This window comes from Accipiter gentilis, chromosome 13, assembly GCF_929443795.1.
Source record: "Accipiter gentilis chromosome 13, bAccGen1.1, whole genome shotgun sequence".
NCBI lineage: Eukaryota > Metazoa > Chordata > Aves > Accipitriformes > Accipitridae > Astur > Astur gentilis.
In genome coordinates this window covers 6,288,285-6,311,219 of record NC_064892.1, presented here as the reverse complement: position 1 = coordinate 6,311,219, position 22,935 = coordinate 6,288,285, and the positions used below count along the sequence as shown (strand labels likewise).

General features: G+C 34.5%; 1 protein-coding gene across 3 annotated transcripts in view; it reads right to left on the bottom strand.

Annotated features, from left to right (window-relative positions):
- Positions 1-22,935, bottom strand: part of UGGT2 (UDP-glucose glycoprotein glucosyltransferase 2) — a 92,026-nt gene that overhangs the window by 54,495 nt on the left and 14,596 nt on the right. For 2 of the 3 annotated variants that reach the window (XM_049815962.1, XM_049815964.1), the window contains exons 5-13: positions 22,432-22,606; positions 20,317-20,413; positions 19,215-19,293; positions 16,560-16,660; positions 13,343-13,442; positions 8,833-8,893; positions 3,384-3,475; positions 1,650-1,800; positions 528-647 (exon numbers count right to left, since the gene is read on the bottom strand). In XM_049815962.1, the coding sequence (XP_049671919.1) occupies positions 528-647; positions 1,650-1,800; positions 3,384-3,475; positions 8,833-8,893; positions 13,343-13,442; positions 16,560-16,660; positions 19,215-19,293; positions 20,317-20,413; positions 22,432-22,606 (976 nt within the window). Of the gene's footprint in view, positions 1-527; positions 648-1,649; positions 1,801-3,383; positions 3,476-8,832; positions 8,894-13,342; positions 13,443-16,559; positions 16,661-19,214; positions 19,294-20,316; positions 20,414-21,328; positions 21,386-22,431; positions 22,607-22,935 lie in introns of those variants that run through there. The other variant, XM_049815963.1, reaches the window with a different exon arrangement.

Sequence of the window (22,935 nt, the reverse complement as noted above, 5' to 3'; positions counted from 1 at the left end):
CCAACCCAAACCATTCTATGATTCTATGATTCACACAATGACCTTTTGTAATTTAAATTTCAATTTAAATCAGCAATAGCTATTTCCTTAACTCACTAAGTGATGCAGAATCCTATGCACAGAGGAAAAATTAGGCTACAAGACATTAATAATTAGTGTGCTTTATAACTTAAATATTTTTGCACCTCTGGTCACCATCTCTAAAAGAAGGACAGTTATCATTACTGTCTTTCAGTAGTATACTATGAAGAGAATTAATTTATAGTAGTGAATTATCTATATGTGGCATGGAAAGGAACAAAAGAGCTTCTGACAAAACTGTGCCCAAGTCCACTTCTGGAAAGTGGACCAATAATCATATATGAACCACTAGACAAAGATTTTCACTACTGTTAGCAGACCCACATAAAAACCATGAAATTCTAAACTATCTTAACAGTGAATACAGCATGTGTATTTTTCAATTAATTTTCTGTCCACATATTAATACATACACTACGCAAAAAAATTAAGTTATCCAAACTTACCAAATTAAATAAATTGCGTCTAATCTGCTGTATAACTCCAGGAAATGTGGGTTTTAGCAGTTCCTGATAGCTTGCAGGCCACGTGGTGTAGCTGGGATCTTGTTCTATATTATTAATCCACTAAAACAAAAAAGCCAGCCATTTAAAAAACACACATTAAACATTGAGTACAATATGTATGTATAAATAAGAGTATTTTGAAACGCATGGAAAGCCTGGAAAGAGTAAAATGGCTTATCTTCTTTTTGAAATTGTAACAGAAAATAGCTTCTAAAATTAATTCTTTTTTCTTTTCAATCAAACTGTTCAGGGTTTTTATTTGCAGTACATAATAAAACTAATAATGGATGGAAAAGGAAAAAAGACCATTTGTACTCTCTATCAGGATGTGAATGCAACTATTTTTTCAAGTGTGGAAACTACTTTCACAACACAAAGGTCATAACATATCACACAGATAGATGTGTAACACAGCATAACCATCTTGTAAGACAAATACAGTATTTATCTATAACCCACAGCAGCAGCACTTGAGATATATCAAAATAACTAATTCATATTTGGCCAATTTGTTCTTCTACTGTGTTCTGTGCAAGCCTTGGCAAACAGAAGAGTGAAATATGGTTCTTTCAGATGAAGAAAATTAGTATTTTAGTGCCTTTTCCACTGGCATATAACCTTTGTAATGAAAACTGCATAAATTTTGAAGAAGGGAAAAGAGCAAAGTCATTGGACAATTAGAAACAAAATATTTAAGTTGTCCACAATTCACTTATACTCATAAAGTACATTTAGGAGTTATGCATAATATGAAGATATTTTGTAGCTAGATTAACTGCTGTAAAGCCAAATTCTATAGCTATGAGTGTGCAACTACTCTTAGATACATTCCTCTTTTCTTTTAAATATCCTACATCTTAAAATTTTAATAAGGCATAGGCTAGAGAAAATTACTCCTAAAATACAGTGAATAGATATGACCCTCCAAAATATTTTAAACTGTGTATCAATATATGGTCTTATGCCTACTATTTCAATTACACTACAAGAAAAGACAGACTGTCTTATACATAGTATTATCAAATATGTAATATTTAAATAAATAATTGTTTAATTACTTACTATGATTGAAGAGTGGCGAATATCTAGCGCATAACTGTCATCTGCAGGATGTATATGCAACCTCATAAATTTACTCAGGATCTCCTCTTTGATTCCCAGTTCATGAAGGCCATGCATCAGTTTTCCTTCCAGTTTAAGAGTCTCTAAGATACTTTTTCAGGAAGACAAAATGCATAATGTCTACACAGAATTCTTGTCATGACATAAAAAGAAAAGATATTTCAAAGACTATTAATGTGAGAATTATTTCTAGGATTAAAAATAATTTTTTTATTCTCCTGTAGTCAAATGCTTAAATCAAAATCAATTAATAACACTCTGTTTCCAACATATTTCAAAAGAGAATCATAACATTATGCAACTCTTTTGTTCATTCACATTTATTTTAGATGAAGGAATTTCATCCACCTTTAGTAAGACGTGGCAGGACAGCAGAGTGGAAGTTTGCTTGCTGCATTGTCCTGGCTGAGGCAGAAACCCAAGCGCAGGGTACCCTAAGAGGAAGCTTAGCAAGTGTGTAGAGAAGCAGGCAGCAAATGACGGAGACACAGACGAGCTCTAAGTCTGCATCATGGCAGAACCCTGAAAACAGCACGGAGGAAACACATAGCCACACCATTAAAACATGATTATTTCCCAGAAGACCCAACAGGACTCCGGAACATTTGCTGCAATCTGAAAACTCAATACAAGAATGGAAACAAACCTGAAGTGCTCACCAGCAGAATACAGCAGGCAAGATTTTACAAATGCCTTCATTTCTATCTTGTTTCATTTTGAGCTCTCTCTATTCTGAAAGCTTTCTTCTAAAATATATTGAAATTAAACATAGCACTATCATTAAAAAGCGCTATTCATATTTGCATCATTACCAAAAAAGATGCAAGTGACTCCATCTCAAAACTCTGGCTGAGAAAAAAAAATTAAGTACAAATTGCAAGTATAAATGCTAAACCCAAGAAAGTAAGGGAATCTCCACGGAGGAGAAAAGCTGATGTTTTGAGTTAAAAAATAGAAAATAAAAATTGTAGACTCTGACAAATCATAGGAACATGAAAATAACCTCAGCCTTAGCATCAGTAGATTTCCTAACAGTTTGCAGGCCACCAAAGATAATTTTGAAGTAGTCATGTCTGTCCTGCTGTTGACAACATACAGAAGAATGCAAGGGAAAATGTTTACAGTTTATGAGTGCTTCCATAGAAGAGGCAAATCACACCCAAAATAATTATAAATACACAAACTGGAAAAAGATTTCTTATATCAAAAAGCATATTAGTTCTGCATTAACAGAACTTATTATAAAAGGTGGCCAGACACAGACTCACAAGCATGCCAAAAATAACCTAAGATGTGTATCTAAATTTAATGCCTGCAAATATTTTGTAATTTTTAAGAAATAAGGATGTGAAAGCACATAACTTATTTTTTACGAAGTGCTTTTCCAATCTTTTTACGTATACACATTGGATTCCTTCCACTTCCAAATTAATTTTACATGGTGAGTCATAAAACTGTAAGCAAATTAGAAACATATTCCAAGAGAAAATGCTGTTTTCAACTGCTTATACAATGTTCATATTCAAAGCAAACCCACTGTAAACCAGTATTCCTTCCACTGGAGCACTTTGTGGCCCCCAAAATGCAACAGATGAGATTATCTATCACCATGAGCACAACTTCTCCAGTATTGTTAGTAATTCTGTAATCTTCAAACAAAATGTACCCTCTTACCTAAAAGGATCATGAAAATCCAGGTCAACATGAAGGCCATTTAGAAACAAACGTGCTTCTCCAGGTTGGATTCCAAGTACTTCATGAAAATGCTAAAAAGTAAAAAGTACTGCTAACTTACTTAGGTATATGTCAACGCTAATACCTATATATAAACACATATATACATATATATAAAAACTTCAAGTAATTCTGGAAAACAGACACATCAAATCTCTTCCACATAATTTCTTCTTTAAGCTGAGCATTGTTGGTAAAAATATTGACAACACTTGTATGAGTGCTATTTAACACACTTTTGATGTACAAATGCAAATGAAAATAGCTGATTCTTCCCTCCGAACAACCTACAGTGTCCCTACCTGTACAAGGTAGAGAAAGAGACACATTTCTCAGTGGCCACCAACAGAAAGTGAAAATACACACAGAGAGAAATATGGCTTGTAACCTTTTGAAAAATTAATCTACATATCCATTCAACAAAGGGACACCTTATATGTGTCCTTCAGACCTCCACCCAAAACTACCTTTCTCAATAGCTTAACATCTTTCACAATTAAAAAAAAAAAGCGTAGTCACAATTGTTACAGGGAATTAGGAAAGACAGACTAGAAACATAAACATACAACCTCGTCTAACAAAAGGACCTTGGAAAAAACACAGATCAGAAAGGGATAGCATAGCATATCCTTGTTTTGCAAAGAAGAAAAAAATCCATAATAAACAAATACATGAAGAAGGAAGTGTTTAGGGAGTAAGGCCTTATCATTTTATTTCAGAGAGCTGTGAGGCACCACACTGTTCAATCTACAGTGGCTGTAGCAAGGTAAGTAACAGGAGCAGCAGCAGTGTATTCCAACTCACCCCATGAGGAGCAGTCAGGTTTCCAGATCTGTCTTAATTCCCAACAAAGGAATGGAAAGCACCAAAATTAGGCAGAAAAAAAGCAAGCTGAGAAAGATATTTTTTTTTCCCCCATTTAGCTCCCACTTGCTGAACAAAATAAGTGTGAACAAAAAGCACACTTTGAACAAAAGGACACAGAGCAAGCAACTCAGGCTGCATATATTACTCCACTTACGAGCCTGTCACTGAACAAATATGAGAAGAAACAGGACAACATTGAAAGTGATATTATTCCTTTGAAGTAGCGCAGTTACTTTCACACAGTTAAATATAAGTAAACTCAAAGCTAACTGGTTTGTGGCATTGTAAGTGCAACTCCACATAAATGAGATAACAGTGCACTTGAAGCTCCTTGTAATCCAATCCCATGCATACACTCATCGTTCATTGAAACGGTACCATATTCCTTAGTATACATAAACATTCACAACCCAAAGCAGAATGGAAATACGTAATGGCACCTTATATCAACATATAAAAGGCAGGGCTCTCCATGAAGTAAAAATGCAGCTGTGATAAGCCTGAGCCTAACACAGAAAGAATATTTATGAAAGTCCAAAACCTGTCCTTGACCTTGAAAAACAGCTTTTGAAAATGGTAAATTTCATTTATTCTAATGGTGTAACCTGAACTTTGTAGTGCTTTCATTGCTATTTTGTATGTATATTTACAAAAGAGTAATAATTACTTATGTTTGTTATAAAGTATCTAAATACATATACTCAAACAGATATAATGTGCAGAATATGGTGGATCTGGGGGGGACTGCATTCCATTAATGCTAAGAAATAACCAGAAAGCCTTTTTAAATTGTTAGTTACTATCCTTCACGAAAATTTTTGCAGGCACCTAAAAATGCATGTCAGTGGGCCTTTCAAAAACGTGGAGCATAAACACGTGGCAGTAAGTTTCCCATGGTTGGATAAGGAAAAAGAAAAAGAGATAATTTAATTACTTTTCTAATTTATAAAACTCACTTTATTCCCAATCTTATCTAAATTACAGAAATGTTTTTTTGGTACGTCCCAAAACTTGGTACAAAAGAGGAAGGACTTCTACCTTCTTTATAACTAACTGCTGCTTTAGATTTCTCTGGCCCGAGTGCAGGACTTCATATTTATCTTTGTTAAACCTCAAGCAACCATTAATACAAAACCTAGAAGTAGCAGCTGGTGTCTGACATTTACATTTTTCCTACCACAGCTTCATGCAGAATTACATGCCCTCCCAAGGTCTCACTCTACACAACCCTTCTAAGCAGCTAAAATTCATAGATGCCTGACAACGCCAAGCAGATGAAATTTTTGATCATTTTACCTACGCAGAGTTTGATCCTGAGACACAAGCAAAATAGGCAGAATAGACTAAAAAAAACAGCCAGGCACACAGTGATGATAGTCCTCTACACCAGGCAGAGAAGCACCCAAAGTTCTAGGTATACATGAAATTTTTCTGTAGTTACCAAATCCAACTTGGATTACAGTTTTAATACCAGTGTTGTGCCACAAAGTACTGTGACTGCAGAAAAATCACCCTTAATGCCACTGGACTCAAGGAGCAAACAATAAATATAAAGAGGATTAGTCTCAAGAAATCTTACCAGCATCCTTCAAGGCTCTTGTGCAGATCTCGTGAGATCAGCTAGAACAGGCCCTCTCCTTGAAGCACTGAAATCAGCATTTAGGATAAGAGATCTCTTACCACTACTGAAAGCTTACGAGTCATTCTTGTAAGCCCAGATACTCATGTAAGTACAGATACTGAGAAAGACTGCAACTGGCTGACCTAGGTCATAAAAATCCTAATACTAACTAAAATGAATGCAGGAACAATGAAAAAATCATCAGCTACTGGGCATTGAAATGGGAGTCTAAAAGTTTTTCAAATCCTTCAGTACTGCAACAGAAAACAAACTGAGCTGAATTGGAGCTGAGACTCGTTACACAATTTTGATTCTAGGCATTTGATTGTTCAGAAGAGCATCCATTTGCCATAACAACTTTGATGAAAGGAGTAATTTAGGCATCCAAGACTAGAATTTAACACTGATAATACCCATATGGTATTTCCTTGCTAAACTCTCAGAAAATTATTGCACTGGAAGTTGTGAGTTGTGTTTAATGAGATTTTATTTTTCCTTTTATCCATAGCAGTTCTTTGTCTATTTCTTAGTTAGGTATAATTCATTACACCTAAATCATCATATGTCTTTCAACTTTTAATACCTTTATTTCCTCTCATTGCATTTCCTATTCAAGTTTCATTATCTTGAGAGGGAATCATCCAGTTACACACAGCATGAGATCATATCTCTCCTGCTGCTAGATGGATGTACTGTAGTTCAAGAACGCACATGCCAATTTATTGTGCTCTAGCAGCAGTGTTCAGGAAGTTTCCCTACTTTTATGCAAGAGATTTTAGCTTTTAGCTGTCTAAAGGCCTGTAGCCTCAGGTAGGATATAGCAGGAAACCTAAACCTAGTCTGATATGTGCCTAAGATCCTCTTGTAGTTAATGTATTTAATGTAGTCTATGGACTCAGATGATTGATCCAGCTGATATACAATGTCATTTGAGACATTGCAAGGTCTCAGGATAAGGCTTCTTGGTCTGGAAAGTACAGGTCAATCAGCAGGGAATGGATATCCCAGTGGCCACATCCACCAGACCTGTGTGGCTATCTTGGATAGCCCATGGTATCTCAAATGACATCAGAAATCCAGGTTTAGGCAGTTCTGTCATGCCCCACAAAACAACCACTGAATGAACTAAATAGTTTTTGATGTCCGTTGAGTACATCTTCATTGTTATAACAAGCATTTAGATACCCATACAGATGTGCCTAAATGCAGGTATCTTCATTTCAAACCAAATCTTACTTTTCCTAATGCTTATATTAAGTAATGATAGCCATTTTAATTCCTGATATACCTTTAATTTTTGTTGTTTTTGTTTGCATTTTGGGGTAGAGGATTAGTTTTTGATTAAGCAGTTGTTTTTGATTTTTGTGTTAACGGAGCTGCAACTGGAGAAAGACATTGAAAAGACTTCATCAAGAAACAAGGAAAGTCCTGATACCAACACTCGTCCTCTGGGGAAACTATGATTATCAGGGCTTTGTTTTGCTTTATCCTGACTATAACCCTAACAACAGAGAGATATACCAAAATGCATATCTCGGCTCTATACAGAAAACAATGAAGCAGGGTGCAGAGAACGACTTGCTCCCTTGAGGAAAAACTATGGTACTTCTCAGTAGTGCAAGAAACAAGAGGTCTGCATAACGTCGAGCCCACTATAAGATCTCTGTGAAAACCCAAGAATCAAACAATGCACCCTGCACACAAGAAAGCTGAAGGGCTCAGGAAGGTGAACTGCTGGGATATGTGAATTCTATTCTCAATACACCAGTCCCACATGCAATCACCTACGGACAAAAGGAGCCCTATACAATTGTTTATATAACTGTTTACAAGGATGTAACACTTGAGTCCGTCACTATTTGGGCAGGAAATACTCAAGACTGGAAAGCCTTACATTAGTTTTGCATGGTGGAGAGCTCTAACACATTTATGTGAAATTTTTGCTATGATGGAGATGGCAAGCTCTTTATGATAAGGCTGCATCAGTGCAAGAGGGACGTTGCTCTCTTTCACTGTTTGGGAAGGTGGAAGAAACTGGAAGGTGTCCCCCTGGAGATATTAGTCTTGACAAGGCAAAAGGAAAAGGCCTGAATGGATACAAAGCAAAATGATACATAATGCCATAAGAAAGAAAGAAATCCCTTTCACTACCATGGTTGGTCAATCTTAACACTGTATGAAAATATATGTTCTGAAGATCAAGCCTCCGGACAGTGCCATGGATGTCATTTCCTGTGACCAGTCCTAAAAGCGTGGTGGCTAACATCTAATTTTAACACTCAACTTGAAAGAAAAATTCCAAACTCTGAACTGAAAGTACAACAGATGTCAGGAACTTGACAAATGCAAAGTGGCATGTCAGGATACATGTCAGATTAGTCAAAATCACATGAACAATGACTTCTCATGTGATACAAGGCATAAAAGATGCAGTGCATCAAGGATGAAAATAAAACCACCATCTACCACAGAAGATGTTCAAAATACCTTGCAGAACGGTTGCATGCATGATTCTGAGTGTGGAAAGCTTGAAGTTAGCATGTGCTGACCATAATATAAGCAGCAGGCCTAGATTCAACACCAAAGCTCTAGAAAGATTAACTGATACCCATTTTACTTTCACAGCACACAATTTATGACTGAACATAACACTCCGTAAAATTGTTTGTCTTTGCCTTATTCTGTAAAATCAAAAGAGGGAAGGCAAAAGGTACCAAGAACAGCAGAAAGTGAAAAATTTGAATTCAGTATTTCAATATTACTTATTTAGTAAGAGTTATTTAGAAAATTAGCTCTTTTTCTCTGATAGAAACCATGTGAAAGTTGCTACCCTAATAAAAACCTCCAAAAGCAGTAATGTGATAGTAACTCAAATCTCCACTTGAAGAAATAAAAACAAACCTTCTGGTTTTCTTCTATTTCATTCCGCATTTTCTTGTCTACAGGCACTCTGGTCAGTGATCTGTAAAAATAAAATATTGCTATCACTCAACCACTGTATTTTTAAAATGCATTACATAATGTGAAATATGTATTTTAATACCATATCCAATGCACTGTAATTGAAGAATGCTGTAATTAAGACTTAAAAAGAAGAGTAATACAGTGTCACAAATATTTTATTTGCAAAACAAATATTTGGTTCTGTGCTACTTTTGGTAAACCGAGGTTTCAAATTTATGCTAGGTTTTGTTGAAGTAATATTATTAGCTTATTTTTTTACCACACTCAAGCTTTCCTCTTGTTTTTTTCTGGAAAATAGCATGTATATTATAAAAAACTTGTCTGATCATCTAAATTGTTACCTAAATAAATGCCATATTTGTACATTTTAAGTTAATGTTCCTAACTAATAATGTATTGTATGTGAGGTTTATAATTATTAAGCTATCATAAAATATTCCCAGAGACAAATTAATCCCTCCACATTTTAAGAAACCCTAAATGATATTAACTTAAAATTTATTCTCCCAATAAATGCCAAAATAAATACTCTAGTTGCCTACATAAATATTTTTTTTCAAAACATGATTGTACATGTCTTAGAAAATCTGTATGGGGCTTTAAGAAAAACTGGAGTCATCTTAAACCTGAAATTTAACTCAACAAACTGAGAATGATCCTACTAAGCCAACTTCAATACTTATGGCTAATAAAGCATTTATTTAATAATATAAATCCTCACCTGCCCCCTAAAAGAAACCGATTTAGAATAGATCTTGCTAGTAAACTCCACATTTTTCACAATATGTCAGAAGACATAAAATCAGTTTACTTTAAACAAGTATTTAAGCTTTCCAGGCTATCAAAGAGACTACTTGTTAAGTGCAAACAATATGATTCCCAAGCTTTGTTTATAAATATTACACAATTCATCACAGCTAAACACCCTTTTTCCATTCACCGTCCCTAAATATTCTGGCAGATTATTTTTGTCCCTGTGAATCCCTTCTGGACCACGTGATGAAAGGGCAATAGAGGATCAAGAAGGAGCTGTATTTATGTCAACACATACTTGGTGGGCTTTCCTTGGCTCAGAATGAGAAAGGTGTAACTCAAACTGTGATGTCAAAGACAGCACTAAAAAACCGTCAACGCTGTCCAAATATATTATTATCAGTAGTCACTGGAGGATGAGCTTAATAACTTGCTTATTATTGTTCAACTAATCTAAACTCTGTCTCATAAAGCTTTTCTAATCATACTGCTAGGTACTCTCTATGCACATAAAGAATATTGTAAGTGTATTCAATACTGTCCTACTTTCTATGTTCAGTAGTTTTGAAATAAAAATTGTAGAACAAAAAGCAAGAAACTATAAACATTCCTGCTGAAAAAGAAACATTGCTGATTAAGATTTAAAAAGAAAATATTAAAAGAAACTAAGTACAAAGAGAAGAGTATCTGAAGCCAAATTTAAATTTGGAAAATGGAGAAGGTTTAGGAAAAAACACCATCAAGTCAGGAATCTCAAAAGCTGTCTATGTAGGACACTGCTCTAAGGGACCTTCTACAGCAACAGACAAAATTCAGAACACTACAGAACTTCTAATTAAAAGAACATCTGTAATTGATGGGAATCATTAATGAGAATTTACTTAGCCAACAAACAAAAGAGCTACTTAACAGAAGGACTCCATAGCGAGGTGGAAATTTAATGTGTGACCGTACTACCAGAACTATTATTCTGACTTCGTAGCAATAGTTTTAGAGACTCCTGAAGTAAAAAATACTTTAGGGGAAAAAAAAAAAGTTCTATTATTTATCTTGCTAAACTCAACACAAATAGTAGTAGGGCCTGCAACTCTCAGAATCAACGCTTCATTCTGCATACATAGGTGACAAAAAACTGCACAGATAAGAACAACCACCTAAATCTTTCCAAATAGCTCAGAGTAGTAAGCCAGAAACATAAAAAATGAATGTGAAAATAATAAAAAGGCAGAAGGAGAAGGCGAATGTTAGCAAGGAAGTGAAATACTTATCAGCAAAAGGCAAGCTTTACTGATAGGATTTTTGGTAATAAGAAAGCAATACACTAAAGAATCATTAACTAGGTCCTTGTCTATGCACGACAGTTGATGCAGGATTCTAGCAAGATTTTAAGGACAAAGTGTGATGGTTGATCCTTGAGAAAGACACCCTAGAAATTTGAGGTAACAGGTATAAAAGTACCTGTGAAAGACATCTGTTCATTCTGACTTCAGTCATTTGTGCAATTTGTTCAGAGCTTCACGAAGTTTTATGCATGTTTTTCTAATATTAAATGCTAAGGACTCACTAAAGAGAAACACTTTACTGTCTGAAAGTAAGTGGATACTATTTATCATTCTACATGATGGAGGAATGTTCTTGTATGACCTTAAGGTTGTAATATTTTCTACCATACAATTTTATGCATCTTTATTCTTACCTGGAAGAACATGTAGCTATGTAGTACTGCATATCGGGGGGAAAAAGGAAACTTTTGACATGTTCATAATGTTAACATTCATGAATGATAAATGAATAGCAAGAAACAGAGTATTATAATCCTTATGATTACATTCTTAAACAACAGATAATTATGACACGTATACAACAAAATAAAGTGAAAAATACCCTATAAAATGAATTATCAAAATGTTGCCATGACATACATCAGTTGTTACACTGTCTACATCTGATGACATTTTGTAAAATCTACCTCGGACTAACCTTTTCAACTGGAAATACTGAGACAGAAAAATGTAGGTTATAAACTAGAAAGTGAAAGAAACTTCCAGAGGAATGGTATACTCATTTTTTATGGTCTAAGGAACCCCTCCATTTTTAAGGAACATACAATATTTAATTTTTATTGTCATAACCATAGTTCTAAAATTTTTATACAGCCTTTTCAAACCAAAATTTGCATAATTAAAAAATGGCTGTTTTCATATCTAAACTGTATGAAATTTATACAATTTTAAAATGCTACTATTACAATGACCAGTTATCCATCTACAGTGATTAAGCAGTATCTTTTCATTTCCAGTTTATTCTAGGGGGTTTTTTTCCAAACCAGTATTTTTGACTCAGCAGGTTAAGGATGGTTAGATTATTAAAGAAATATATTTTGTGTACTGTTTTTACACAATGCCCCTTTGATTTAAGTTTGTTGTCAATGCAGACCTACTAACTTTAAATTATTTAAATATTTGTAATCTCTCATGTTAAAAATAACATGCTAGGTTAGCATATTAGAATAAATCATAGAGGACAGGAACTGCAATTCCCCTTTTAATAATTCTAAAGTCTTCTTATACTTTTACCCATAAAAATAAAACATTTGAAGACTAGGTAAATTGTGCTCCAATGCCACAAATACACAGCGGGAGTTGGAGTGGGATATAACAATTTAATGACTTTTTAAAGCAATGATTTAAATGTCACCTGGCATACTTCAAACCGACTTTTTTCTGTCCTTTAAAGAACACAGCTAGCCTTGCAGTTCAACATTATGTACATTTCCACTACCTTCTAACAGAAAGCTGCATTTTCTGATTGCTAATTTAAGTATAAACTTATAATTATCATGAAATAGTAAGGTACGTTTCAGGCATTTTTAGTTATTTTTCTTTCTTGAAACAAGATGTTACAAAGGTAGTTTTTCCATTACAGTGTAGTTTTTATCTAACAGAAAACCAGAGATGACAATGAAACACTATAATAATTAAACAAGAGTTGTAAAATGTGAAAGCAAACTGAGTTAAGAATCCTATTTGGCATCATATTTAATTCAGTAATTCAAGCAAATATTGCTGATAGAATTGCATGAAGACTTTATTAAATATAAAGAAAAGCATTTCTCAATTATAATACAACTGGCTTACAGGAAGAGCAATTTTTAGTATTAGTACAGAGGAAAATGTTATTCATTTATTTAATATTTATCTTGATCTTTTATTAAGTAATCTGTTGTGGGAGACAGATCTTCCCCAGTAAGAACACTAGCATACAGTAGCCAGGGCCCAATCTTGTCAGCAATGTCGTGCTTAGAACTAATGTGTGTGGATCCCTTGCAAAATTTATTAATAGAATTTTGCCTGTTCCTACTGTGAGTAGGTCTGCTACTAATTCAAGAGATTTTTCCACCTGGGAAAATATCATTCCAGTAAAAGCCGGAAGGACTAGGCATTCAACCATAAGTGCCTGAAGGATTAGGATGCCTTCATGGCATCTCCTGCATCAGACAGGAAGCATTTAAGAGACTGATCATGAGCTCTCCCAGGAGTTATTTTCTACTCAATGAAATTGCCTGGAATCCATCTAGCAAGCTGTAAAACATGAATATCTGACTGCAGGATTTGGCTATAAATCTGTATTACTGTCATTAAATTGAAATGTGAACATAAAAACAGTATTTGAAGAACAAGCTTAAGTATCATACCTGGCTCTTATTGGGAAGTTCTGTGCTATGTCTTTCATTACCTTTAAGGCATCATAAACAGGGGTAGACATAATTCGAGCACCTGCTTGAAAACTAAGATCTGGGGGGGGAAAAAAAATTTTAAAAAATCACTGGAAATATCACTCTCAATCAATACTGCCTACAATTAGAAAACTGTTCCATATACACAGTCTCACGATTAACATTTTTAATGTTTCAATTATACATTGTAAAAGATTATGAAGTAACATTATTAAGGCCGAAAAGACAGGCACCTAAAAGTTGGAAATACCAAATTCAGGCTTTCCTACAGAATTCTGCTTGGCTGTCTTGAGCATACACATTGTACACGTAATTTCTAAGTTTATAAAAACACACTGAAAAAACGAAACAATTCACCACACAGTGTTATGCCATTATCACAAGGGTATCATGCTCAAACCTAGATACACACCAAAATACAGACATCTATAACTGCAGTAAAGAATAAGATCTTTCCAGCTCCAGGACTTCACAAGATTTTCAGAGAACAGATATATTCAAAGTAGAAGGCTGTATTGAGCATGTGAGGTGTACAATTTTCAAGAGCAGCAGCGATTTCACAGGTAGAGAAAATGGAGACTCATGAAAGAAAGGCAAATCTACTGTCAAATTTCAGTTCTCCTATGTGTCTAGAACAATTTTTAAAGGGATCTTGTTTTTCTCTCTTTGCTTTTTCTCAGAATTAAGTAAATTTTCATATATCAGGATAGTTTACAATTCATTTGCCTATCCACTGGAAAAACAACGATGGAATTCAGTTAGCTTTCTCTGGCGCCTAATTTGGGTGTGACAAATCTTGGCACATGAGACTGAGGAAAATCCAATTTTGGTACCAATAGGGTAAGGCAATAACATACTAGGTGCTTCCATGTACTTTGGATACAGTCTGCCTAGCCACCTCAGGGCAATGATGCTTTTTCCTCATAATCTGCTAATTAAGATATTTGAGCAGAAACTGAAGGCCTCGGGTTATTCAGTTTGAGGAAAGATGATGCCACATATACTACAAAGTGCTGGGCAGAAAGTCATAGAGGATGCTGCCTAGTAGAACTTTGCACCATCTTTTTGAAGCAACTAGGAATTAAAAAAAAAAAAATGCTGAAAAAAAAAGGTGAGTCAGAGGTGGAATATTAATACTTCTAACTAGTATAGAGATCACTGTTTTCAAAAAAACCCACCATTTCAGATGCCTTTCAACAGCCATATAAGCTGTGATCAGGTGAAGCAATACCCAATTGCTGCTGTTACTACAGATAGTGATGACTCACCTGCTGTGCACTTAGGACATACACTAAAAATCCTTCAAAAATTGTTACTCATTTCCATTTTATGCTGAACACCTAGGGTACGAATATTCAAATCCCACTGAGGCAAACTGACGTGTCTTTTTACCTTCTTGGTTATCTCTGGTCACTTACAGACCTCTCCCTGCGGTACCCTAACGCAACTAAGAAAACAGCGTAGGACACCTTGGGGAAAAGATCCTGAGCCTAAAGCAGATCTCAATGTGTGCTTTGAAAGCTAACAACGCACTAGAGATCAAGAGGCTGTTTACACAGAGAAAAGAACAAGTTAAAGGGAATACCACACTGGTACTCTGTGCATCACTTTCCACTATGAATAGTAAACTTAATTACTTACCTAAAACATAAAGGCTTTTTAAAGACAACTCTTGATTGGTGTTTAGGGTCATTTATAAATAGAAACATGCCCTATAGCTGAAGTAGTTTTGCTTAAATTTGTTAAATTTTTACTTGGAAGCTAATTAAAGGAAATCAGAGAGTTTCTGAGCCATTAACTCAACCACTATAATTAGTCATTAAGAATGAGCTAGAGAAAGCACCCAGTCACGTCAGGAGTAAGAGTATCAAAACAACTGCACCATACAAAGAGGGGGCTGAAGACGCCCTGGCTGAAAAGGCCCTGAAAGTTCTTATCACAAGCCAGTACCAGTCTTCCTGGCACTGAACAAACAGCATCCCAATGCTTAACTACTTTCAACACTGTATGAACTGGTTCCTTGGGGAGCAGCACCAATTTAATTTTTTATTTATATAGCCATGACACCGCAGAAAAGACCACTACTAAATAGAGATCTTGTACTGGCTTTTGAAGGTAGACACTAACAGAATCAAAGTTTCACAGCTGCTTCTGCTTGAACTTCAACAAAGCGGTATTCAATCATGTAAAAAAAAAATCAAATACACAGAAAGAGAATTTTCTTTTTATTTGCACAGTAGATTTCTCAGGAGAACTGAAATGCAATGTTTTTTATTTTTTTTAAATTTTGGGCCAAGATAAATACTGCAGCTGAAGGGGAGTTCATTGATAAAAGACTGCAAGTGAACTACAATTATCTCAAATAGCTTGTTTCAGACTGGATACTGCTAGCAAGCTCCATAACAGTCAGGGTCTCAAAAAGAAACTGAAGTTCAGATGATTGTTCAGTCTCCCTTCATTGTACTAGTATAAAGGCAAATCAGTTTTGATCAGGTTGTCCTCTGAAACTGAAGAATGTAACAGGCAAAATTTAGTTGCCTAAACTTAAGTGCTATGACATTCAGGACCTATTTTAGAGTGATTTATAATTCCAGTCAAGCTACAGAATGTCCTGCAGGTTATCAGCATAGAAGCTGTTTAGAAAACAGCTTCTACATACTTGTTCTCCTTTTCTACAGGAAAGCTTTTAAAAGCACGTTCTTCCATTTGATGTTATATTAAAAAGAAATGTATCAATGTGAACTCCAGTACACTGAAAAAAATTAGAATTTATAAATTAAAGAAAACAAACTGTCTTAACCTGTATTTTGTCCTGACTCAACAGTCATGGAAAAATGATATTTTTTGCCTGACCTCTCAAAAAAATCTGAAACTAAATTTAACATCTGAGGTAACACATCAGGCAGAAAAGCAGGCAATATGACTTCTGTCTTTAAAATCAGTAAAGCCAGTTATGATTCCCCATCTTATGACTTCAATGCTCCTTTAATTTCTAGCATATAATACTAGGACAAGATACTAAGACATTCTTTTTAAATAGTTGATATAATACTGACTTTTTATGAAACCATTTATCGCTTTTTAAAAGAAGCTTTTATCATAATGTTGATACATCGACATAACAAAGGAAAATTGAACAGAATACTGTGTTAATTCTGAAAAATGCAATACATACCCTGTAGCTCCCAAACCTTCAGCGGTTCCATGTTGTTAGTAGTTTCAATTAGATGTTTTTTAAACTCTTTCAGATTATTTTTCAGATCAGGATGCATCTGTCTGCAATAAAACATTTTTTTTTTAAAAATCAATTACATCCATCAATGTCTGCTTTTATCCACACTATTGCTAGTAAGAATTAAAATTTTAATTCATTCTTAAAACAAAAATGATTTGGGGTGAGAAGAGGTGATTTCTAAAGACCAAAGCCGAGTTAATTCCAAGAAGGAGTTAAATTGTTTTGTAGTGATCTGTCTCAAACCCTGTCACATAAATTTTGATGCAATAAATGAACTCAATGATTAAATAATATTAACACAAAATACAGTAAACTGTATAGTTAGTTCACTATAGCATAATGTATACCTAACTGTATACTAACTGTACTATAGATTAACTGTAACTGTACACAGAATTTGTTGTATTACCTACAAAAGATATAGGCAAGACAATGTTGAGAACATCTTTTATAAATTAACATCACTGACAAAATCAAGCTACTGAGCACACAAATCACTAGTCAGACCTGAAGAAGAGCATGGTACCCGAAAGCTTGGCTATTTTTTTTGAAAACATAATTGGGCAAAGAAGTTTTGACGGCAAAGACTTCAGCCTACAAGATACCCTGAAAGGTCAAACAACGTCCATTAGATTTGTAAAGATTCTTCTACTAGAAGTATTGAATAAGAAGCAAAAAGTAGCTAAAAAACAGACATCTAGAGCATTAAGACTAAGTTCTGCAATATTTCGTATTTTATTTTAGATATTAAGAAGTTTCACAAGGAATCCTTCCCTCCTCATTTTTTAGCTGCTGGATGATATTAACTGTTGTTCTTTATAGAAAAGGAAAAATACCACTGTTCTGGAATTAAAATATAGTCCAGGTTCCTCAAAGAAAGCATACTCAGCTGAAAAGGGAAGCAAAGACAGAAAATTCCTTTTTTTCTTACTTGTAACATAGACCTAAAAATGACAAACATTATTCATAGTCTTAGAAATACCTCTTAACTAGTTTTAAGCTCTTAAATTACTGGTTTCTCTGCCCTTTTTTTCAAATTTACCTTGACGATTTTTTTTTTTTTCTGTTCAGACCTTCAATTCTTCTGTGAAAGAAAGACAACTGACAAATAAGACCTAGCCACAAGCCACAACCAAGAACTATTATTGATGCTTGGTCCCTCATTTCTCTTGTTCACTTACCCTATGGTCAGTGGAAGCACAAAATCAAACACACATAAAGCCAACTGAAAAAAATCTACCCTTCTCTGGATATGTAACATGATGTAGAATTGAATTATGTTAATTTGCACAATCAAATAGTTGTATTTCTAAGATTTTATGTCTTCTGCTTACATTCATAACTATTTTAGAGCTGAGAAAAGTATAACCTTTCACATGGCTATAACTGAGGGACTATATACAGATTACTGAAACATCTCTTTCATGTCCACTGTGAAAAGGAGAAGAAAAATACGAGTCCAGAAACAGTGTCAAAGAGTCTGAATAATTATCTGACAGCTTCACAAATTAGTCACAGTGCAACATCAAGAACCTAAGTATAGCTAAACCTAGCACAATCCAAGAAGAAAAAAAAGCTCAGATAAAGATATGGCATAAGCATTTGATATTACCTGTTGTGGAAGGTCTCTAACACACAGGTGAAACAACAAGGAAGTCTGCAGATCTGGCTGCACTTCCATCGCAATGTGTTTACTTTAAAGAAGGCAGAAAGGGGATGGGCTCTCAAGAATTTAGACAGCATTAGCAGCTCTGAACTCTGAGAAGACTTACAGCTTGGTGAGAATATCTACAAACAAGTTTACTTTTTGCTTTAAATAGTAGGAGAGAGAATGACACTAGAGAAGACACACACTCTTGAGTTCCTTTTTGAGGAAAAAAACCCAGGATTTATGATTCACTGCATGGATCTGTTACAGGAAAAGGGAAGCACTTTTGATGACTGCAACCACAAAATGAACCCATCAACAGAGGGCTGGAAGGAGCCCTTAATAGGGTAGCATCCAATTTCATTTAACAGATTGTAGCTTGGACACAAGAGGTCCTGCTAGAAAGAACACAAACTCACAAACTCCAGAATAAGAAGTCATCTATAATAAGCATATATTTCAAGAAATATCCCTCCTTAACTCTAAGAAATTAATGACTACCCATCTTAAAAACACCTTATGTAGCTACAACACATCAGTTTGCATTTCTTGTGCTACTACTTGCATTTTGAAAACCAGCATTTTCATTCTAATTATCTGAAAACAGAAGTAGCAGCAACAATTTACTGTAGATACAAACATGAAAACATGGTGTTCTAAGTTTTTGTGACTGTTGCCCAGAGGGAATTTTTTTACTTTAAAATCAGTTTACTGTATACATTCTAAAAGAATTAGAAAACTAAAAAGCAATAAATGAAATGAACAGAATGAACTGTTGCATCTTTACGTTCACGAGACATACACAAAAAAATTCATCAGAATTTTTACCAGTGGCAAATAAAGTAATTTCCAACATAAACCTCACTTCTTCTATAAAAAAATCTTTTATTTTTGTTCAGGTTCCAGAAACAAATGCAGGAGTTTAATTATAACTTATATCAACTCACTTTAACTTGCCAAAGAGAAATCCTTGGACGTCACTTTCATCATCATCATAATCTTCCTCTTCTTTTGTCTCATTTGTCCCTGAACACATAGCACATGAAAACAATATAAACCAAGAAAGTTACTGATGTATTATGTTCTTAAGAATTATAAAATGGTTAATAGAAACATACAATCAGAAAGTTGTCATTCACAGATGTAATTTCAATCAGATGTATGCATTCGTATTTTGTCATCAGAATTAATCACTTTACAGAACTTAGCAACATTCAAATTAATTTTTAAATATAATTCAACCAACAGTTTCATTTTTTATATAAATGAAATTACATGGTTAAGTAGTTTACTTCCCAAAATAGCCATTTCTCAGTTAAAGTGGTAAGGTATAAATCTTTTCAGCCAACTACTACCAAATTTATGCTTGAAAAGCATGATGACCTTAGAGCGCTTGAATCTCCAGCTAGCATTTGATGTGAGAGATTAAAGGGAAAAAACCTAAACTTTTTTTGATGTGACTCAAAGGCTGTTAAACCTTAGCCTTACCAGAGTTAACTAACTATCCTTATATCTTGTAAATGTCTACCCAAAGTAATTTCTTTGTGTCAGAATGCTATAGCTACCACTTTCTGCGGTAAATGTCTCATTTCAACACGTAGTAACACAGACTGGTACCAAACTCTATGATGTGGCACATCTTTACTACAGAAGATTGTGAAAGTATTTCCACATAAATTCAGAAAAAAACCCCTCACCCCTGAGCCACTAATGTGTAGATACTGTAATAATTAGTATATTACAGATGCCAACAAACAAAGTAATTGAAGAACAAAGGTGAAATACTTATTGAAAGGAAGAAGGATGGGTTATGTTTTGAAGAGCCACAGAAAACAACAGTTAGAGGTTAGGTAATGAAATATATCCTATGCACAGCTGTTTACAAATGCTCGCATATATTCTGATGTCTTAGTTCCTAATGCCTGAGACTTCCTCCTGTAAAAAGAAGTACAACCTTCAAAACATTACTGACTTTATAACTTAAGATTATAACATATTTCAATAGTATCTCCAATGGGATATTATAAATAAATACAAAAAAACACATACCTTTAACCTGTGTGTCATCTACTGCTTTATATTCTGTGCTCTTTATTGCAAGTTCTACACCATATCCGGATAAATACATTTTTCTGGAACTTGGTTTCTGTTTGATGATATTATTTTAACCGAACAACAACAACAACAAAAAAAAAACAAACAAAAAACAAACCCTTAAAAAATGTATTTATAAGAGATTAACAATATCTAATACGGTAACTTTAAAATGTTATGACAGTCATAATTTAAATTCATCTTTCAATTTATGATTCAAAGTACAAAATGATACACTAAACAAATTACAAGGGTCATGTAAGCCATATTGACAGTTCATTGAGAAGATGTGTAACAGAAAGTAAGAACTTCCTTTATCTCCCGCAGACCACAAAAACGCTGTGTCAAAATTGTAGTCTCTTCACATAACATTGGAAGAAGGACTAGAACAGGCAGAGCTGGTAGCACCCTAAATAATTATTGACGCCTTATAATTCACATTTTAAACTGTTATTCATCTTGCCAGACTTTCAGCATGTTAGGAGGAAAATCTCTATTTCTGCCTGATTCTTTAAAAAAGTTTTGACGAAAGAGTTAATCACTTTCTGCAAGGAGGACTAAGAAAATGTATTAAAGTATCACTACTAAAAACAGATTGCCACTTACTAAAAAAAACCAACTATTTCTAACTTTGGAGTGGAAGTTTGACATTCAATAGTGTAATTACTCAAAGCATACTTATTTCTGAAAATGTGCCCTAATTTGCCCAAAATGTATGAAAATCCCCTTTCCAAAATGCAATTTGCACACGCACAGCAGGAATTTCTTGAAAACCTGTCAGCTTTAGCTTGCAATTTCTAAGAATCATTCTGTACTAAGACTCCTCCAGCCCACAACTGAAAACCCAGCAGGGCTGGGCTTTTCTCTGTTGGTCGTCTATGCAAGTCTCAAGGCAGAGAGAGCACTGCACTCTCTAAGCAGTGTCGATGACACTGGCAAAAAAGAAAATTGACAGCACAGACTGTACCTCTTCTGCTCTCAATGCTCCCTCTTCTGGCATTTAATGTAAAAAAGGAGGGGGAACCTGTTTCAGTGGGAACCAAAGAATAAAAATGAAGGTTGTGAGGAAGGAAGAAAAGGGAAAAGCAGTTTGAAGACAGAAAAAGTGCAGGAAGGAAGACAACATGCATTTGGGTGGACCATGGTGCATATGCCGGTCAGAGCAAGGAGCCTGTAGGTATTTAATTGAAACAAAAGTGCATAAAAGAATATAAAGTTCAGTAAAAACTTAGAATTTAAGACTGGTTTCCTGAAATTCTCTATTTCGTTACTGTGAGCGAACAACTCAAAAGTCCTATGTAAACTACGGATCTCATCTCCGTGAAATGCCCAGTCCACATAAAGCACAGCAATCTCTCACTCCATCAGATTATTCTTGTATTAACCACACTATTTAAGAGCTGTACTTTGAATATAAATTACAAAAACCTTCCAATAACCAGAACTAGGGACAATATAATTCCACATACTGGTTTTTGTCTTGTTTTGTTTTCAGGGAGAAGAGTAAGTTAAGAAGAGCATTCAGAAACATTATGTTTAAAATGCTGACACTGTGGAATGCAAGCATCAAAAAACTGGTCAACGATGTTGACTGTGATAGCCCATGATGCTGTAGTACAATAAACAAGTAGTTCGATGTAGTACAATGAGATTATACTGAGAATATATAAAATTAGAAGTATAATTATTTTTCAACTTGATTTTCTATTCTACTTCCCATTTTTCTAATTCTTGTTACTAATATGTTCAGTCTGCTGCACCAAAATTCACCCAAGATCTTCATACAACATACAAAAACCAGACATATAACCAAAAAAAGAGATATTTCAAGATCAGTGATGCAAACAGTGCTTGCATGCAGGATTAGATAATATTATCATGCTTTCCCAGCTTCCAAGTTTGTATGAGGTGAATCATTTCACCTAGAAAGCTTTAAAATTAAAATATATATTGTACATGATTTAGGCAAATGCAAAAATAAATGTAGAAAATGTGTTTTGTCAAAGAGCAAGCAAAATAAAGACAGAATACTAACAGTTTACTGAATCAATGTTTATTTGAATTGCATACCTGAACATAATGTCGGAGAACATAAACAATTTCCTCCCTTTGCGCCTTCTCAGATAAAATCTTGTGGAATTTGACAAAGTCTTTCGTACCCATTTCTGCGTAAAGAACAACCACTGGGCCATCCTCTTTGAGAGTTGGGAATTTATGATCTCCCTTAAAAAGATATGGCCTGGGTCTGGTTTTAAAAACAAATAATTGTGATATTATATATTCAGAAAAGAAATTGAAACAGTGGCAGTTTTTCTACTTCATAATTGAAAAAACTAGTATGGGCTTATATGCTAAAAGTATACAAGCCATGTTAAAATCATCACAAAATAATCACGATTGCTCACAAATGAACTTAGAACACCAAATTTGCAAATTAAAGTCTTAGAAAAATCAGCACCAACTATAAATAATTTTCATATATTTTATCAAATCACAACACAGAGCAAATGAAAAGCATAGCACTGAGATTTTGTGTAACAGTTACAGCTTGAAGCTTTTAACTTAAATGACGCA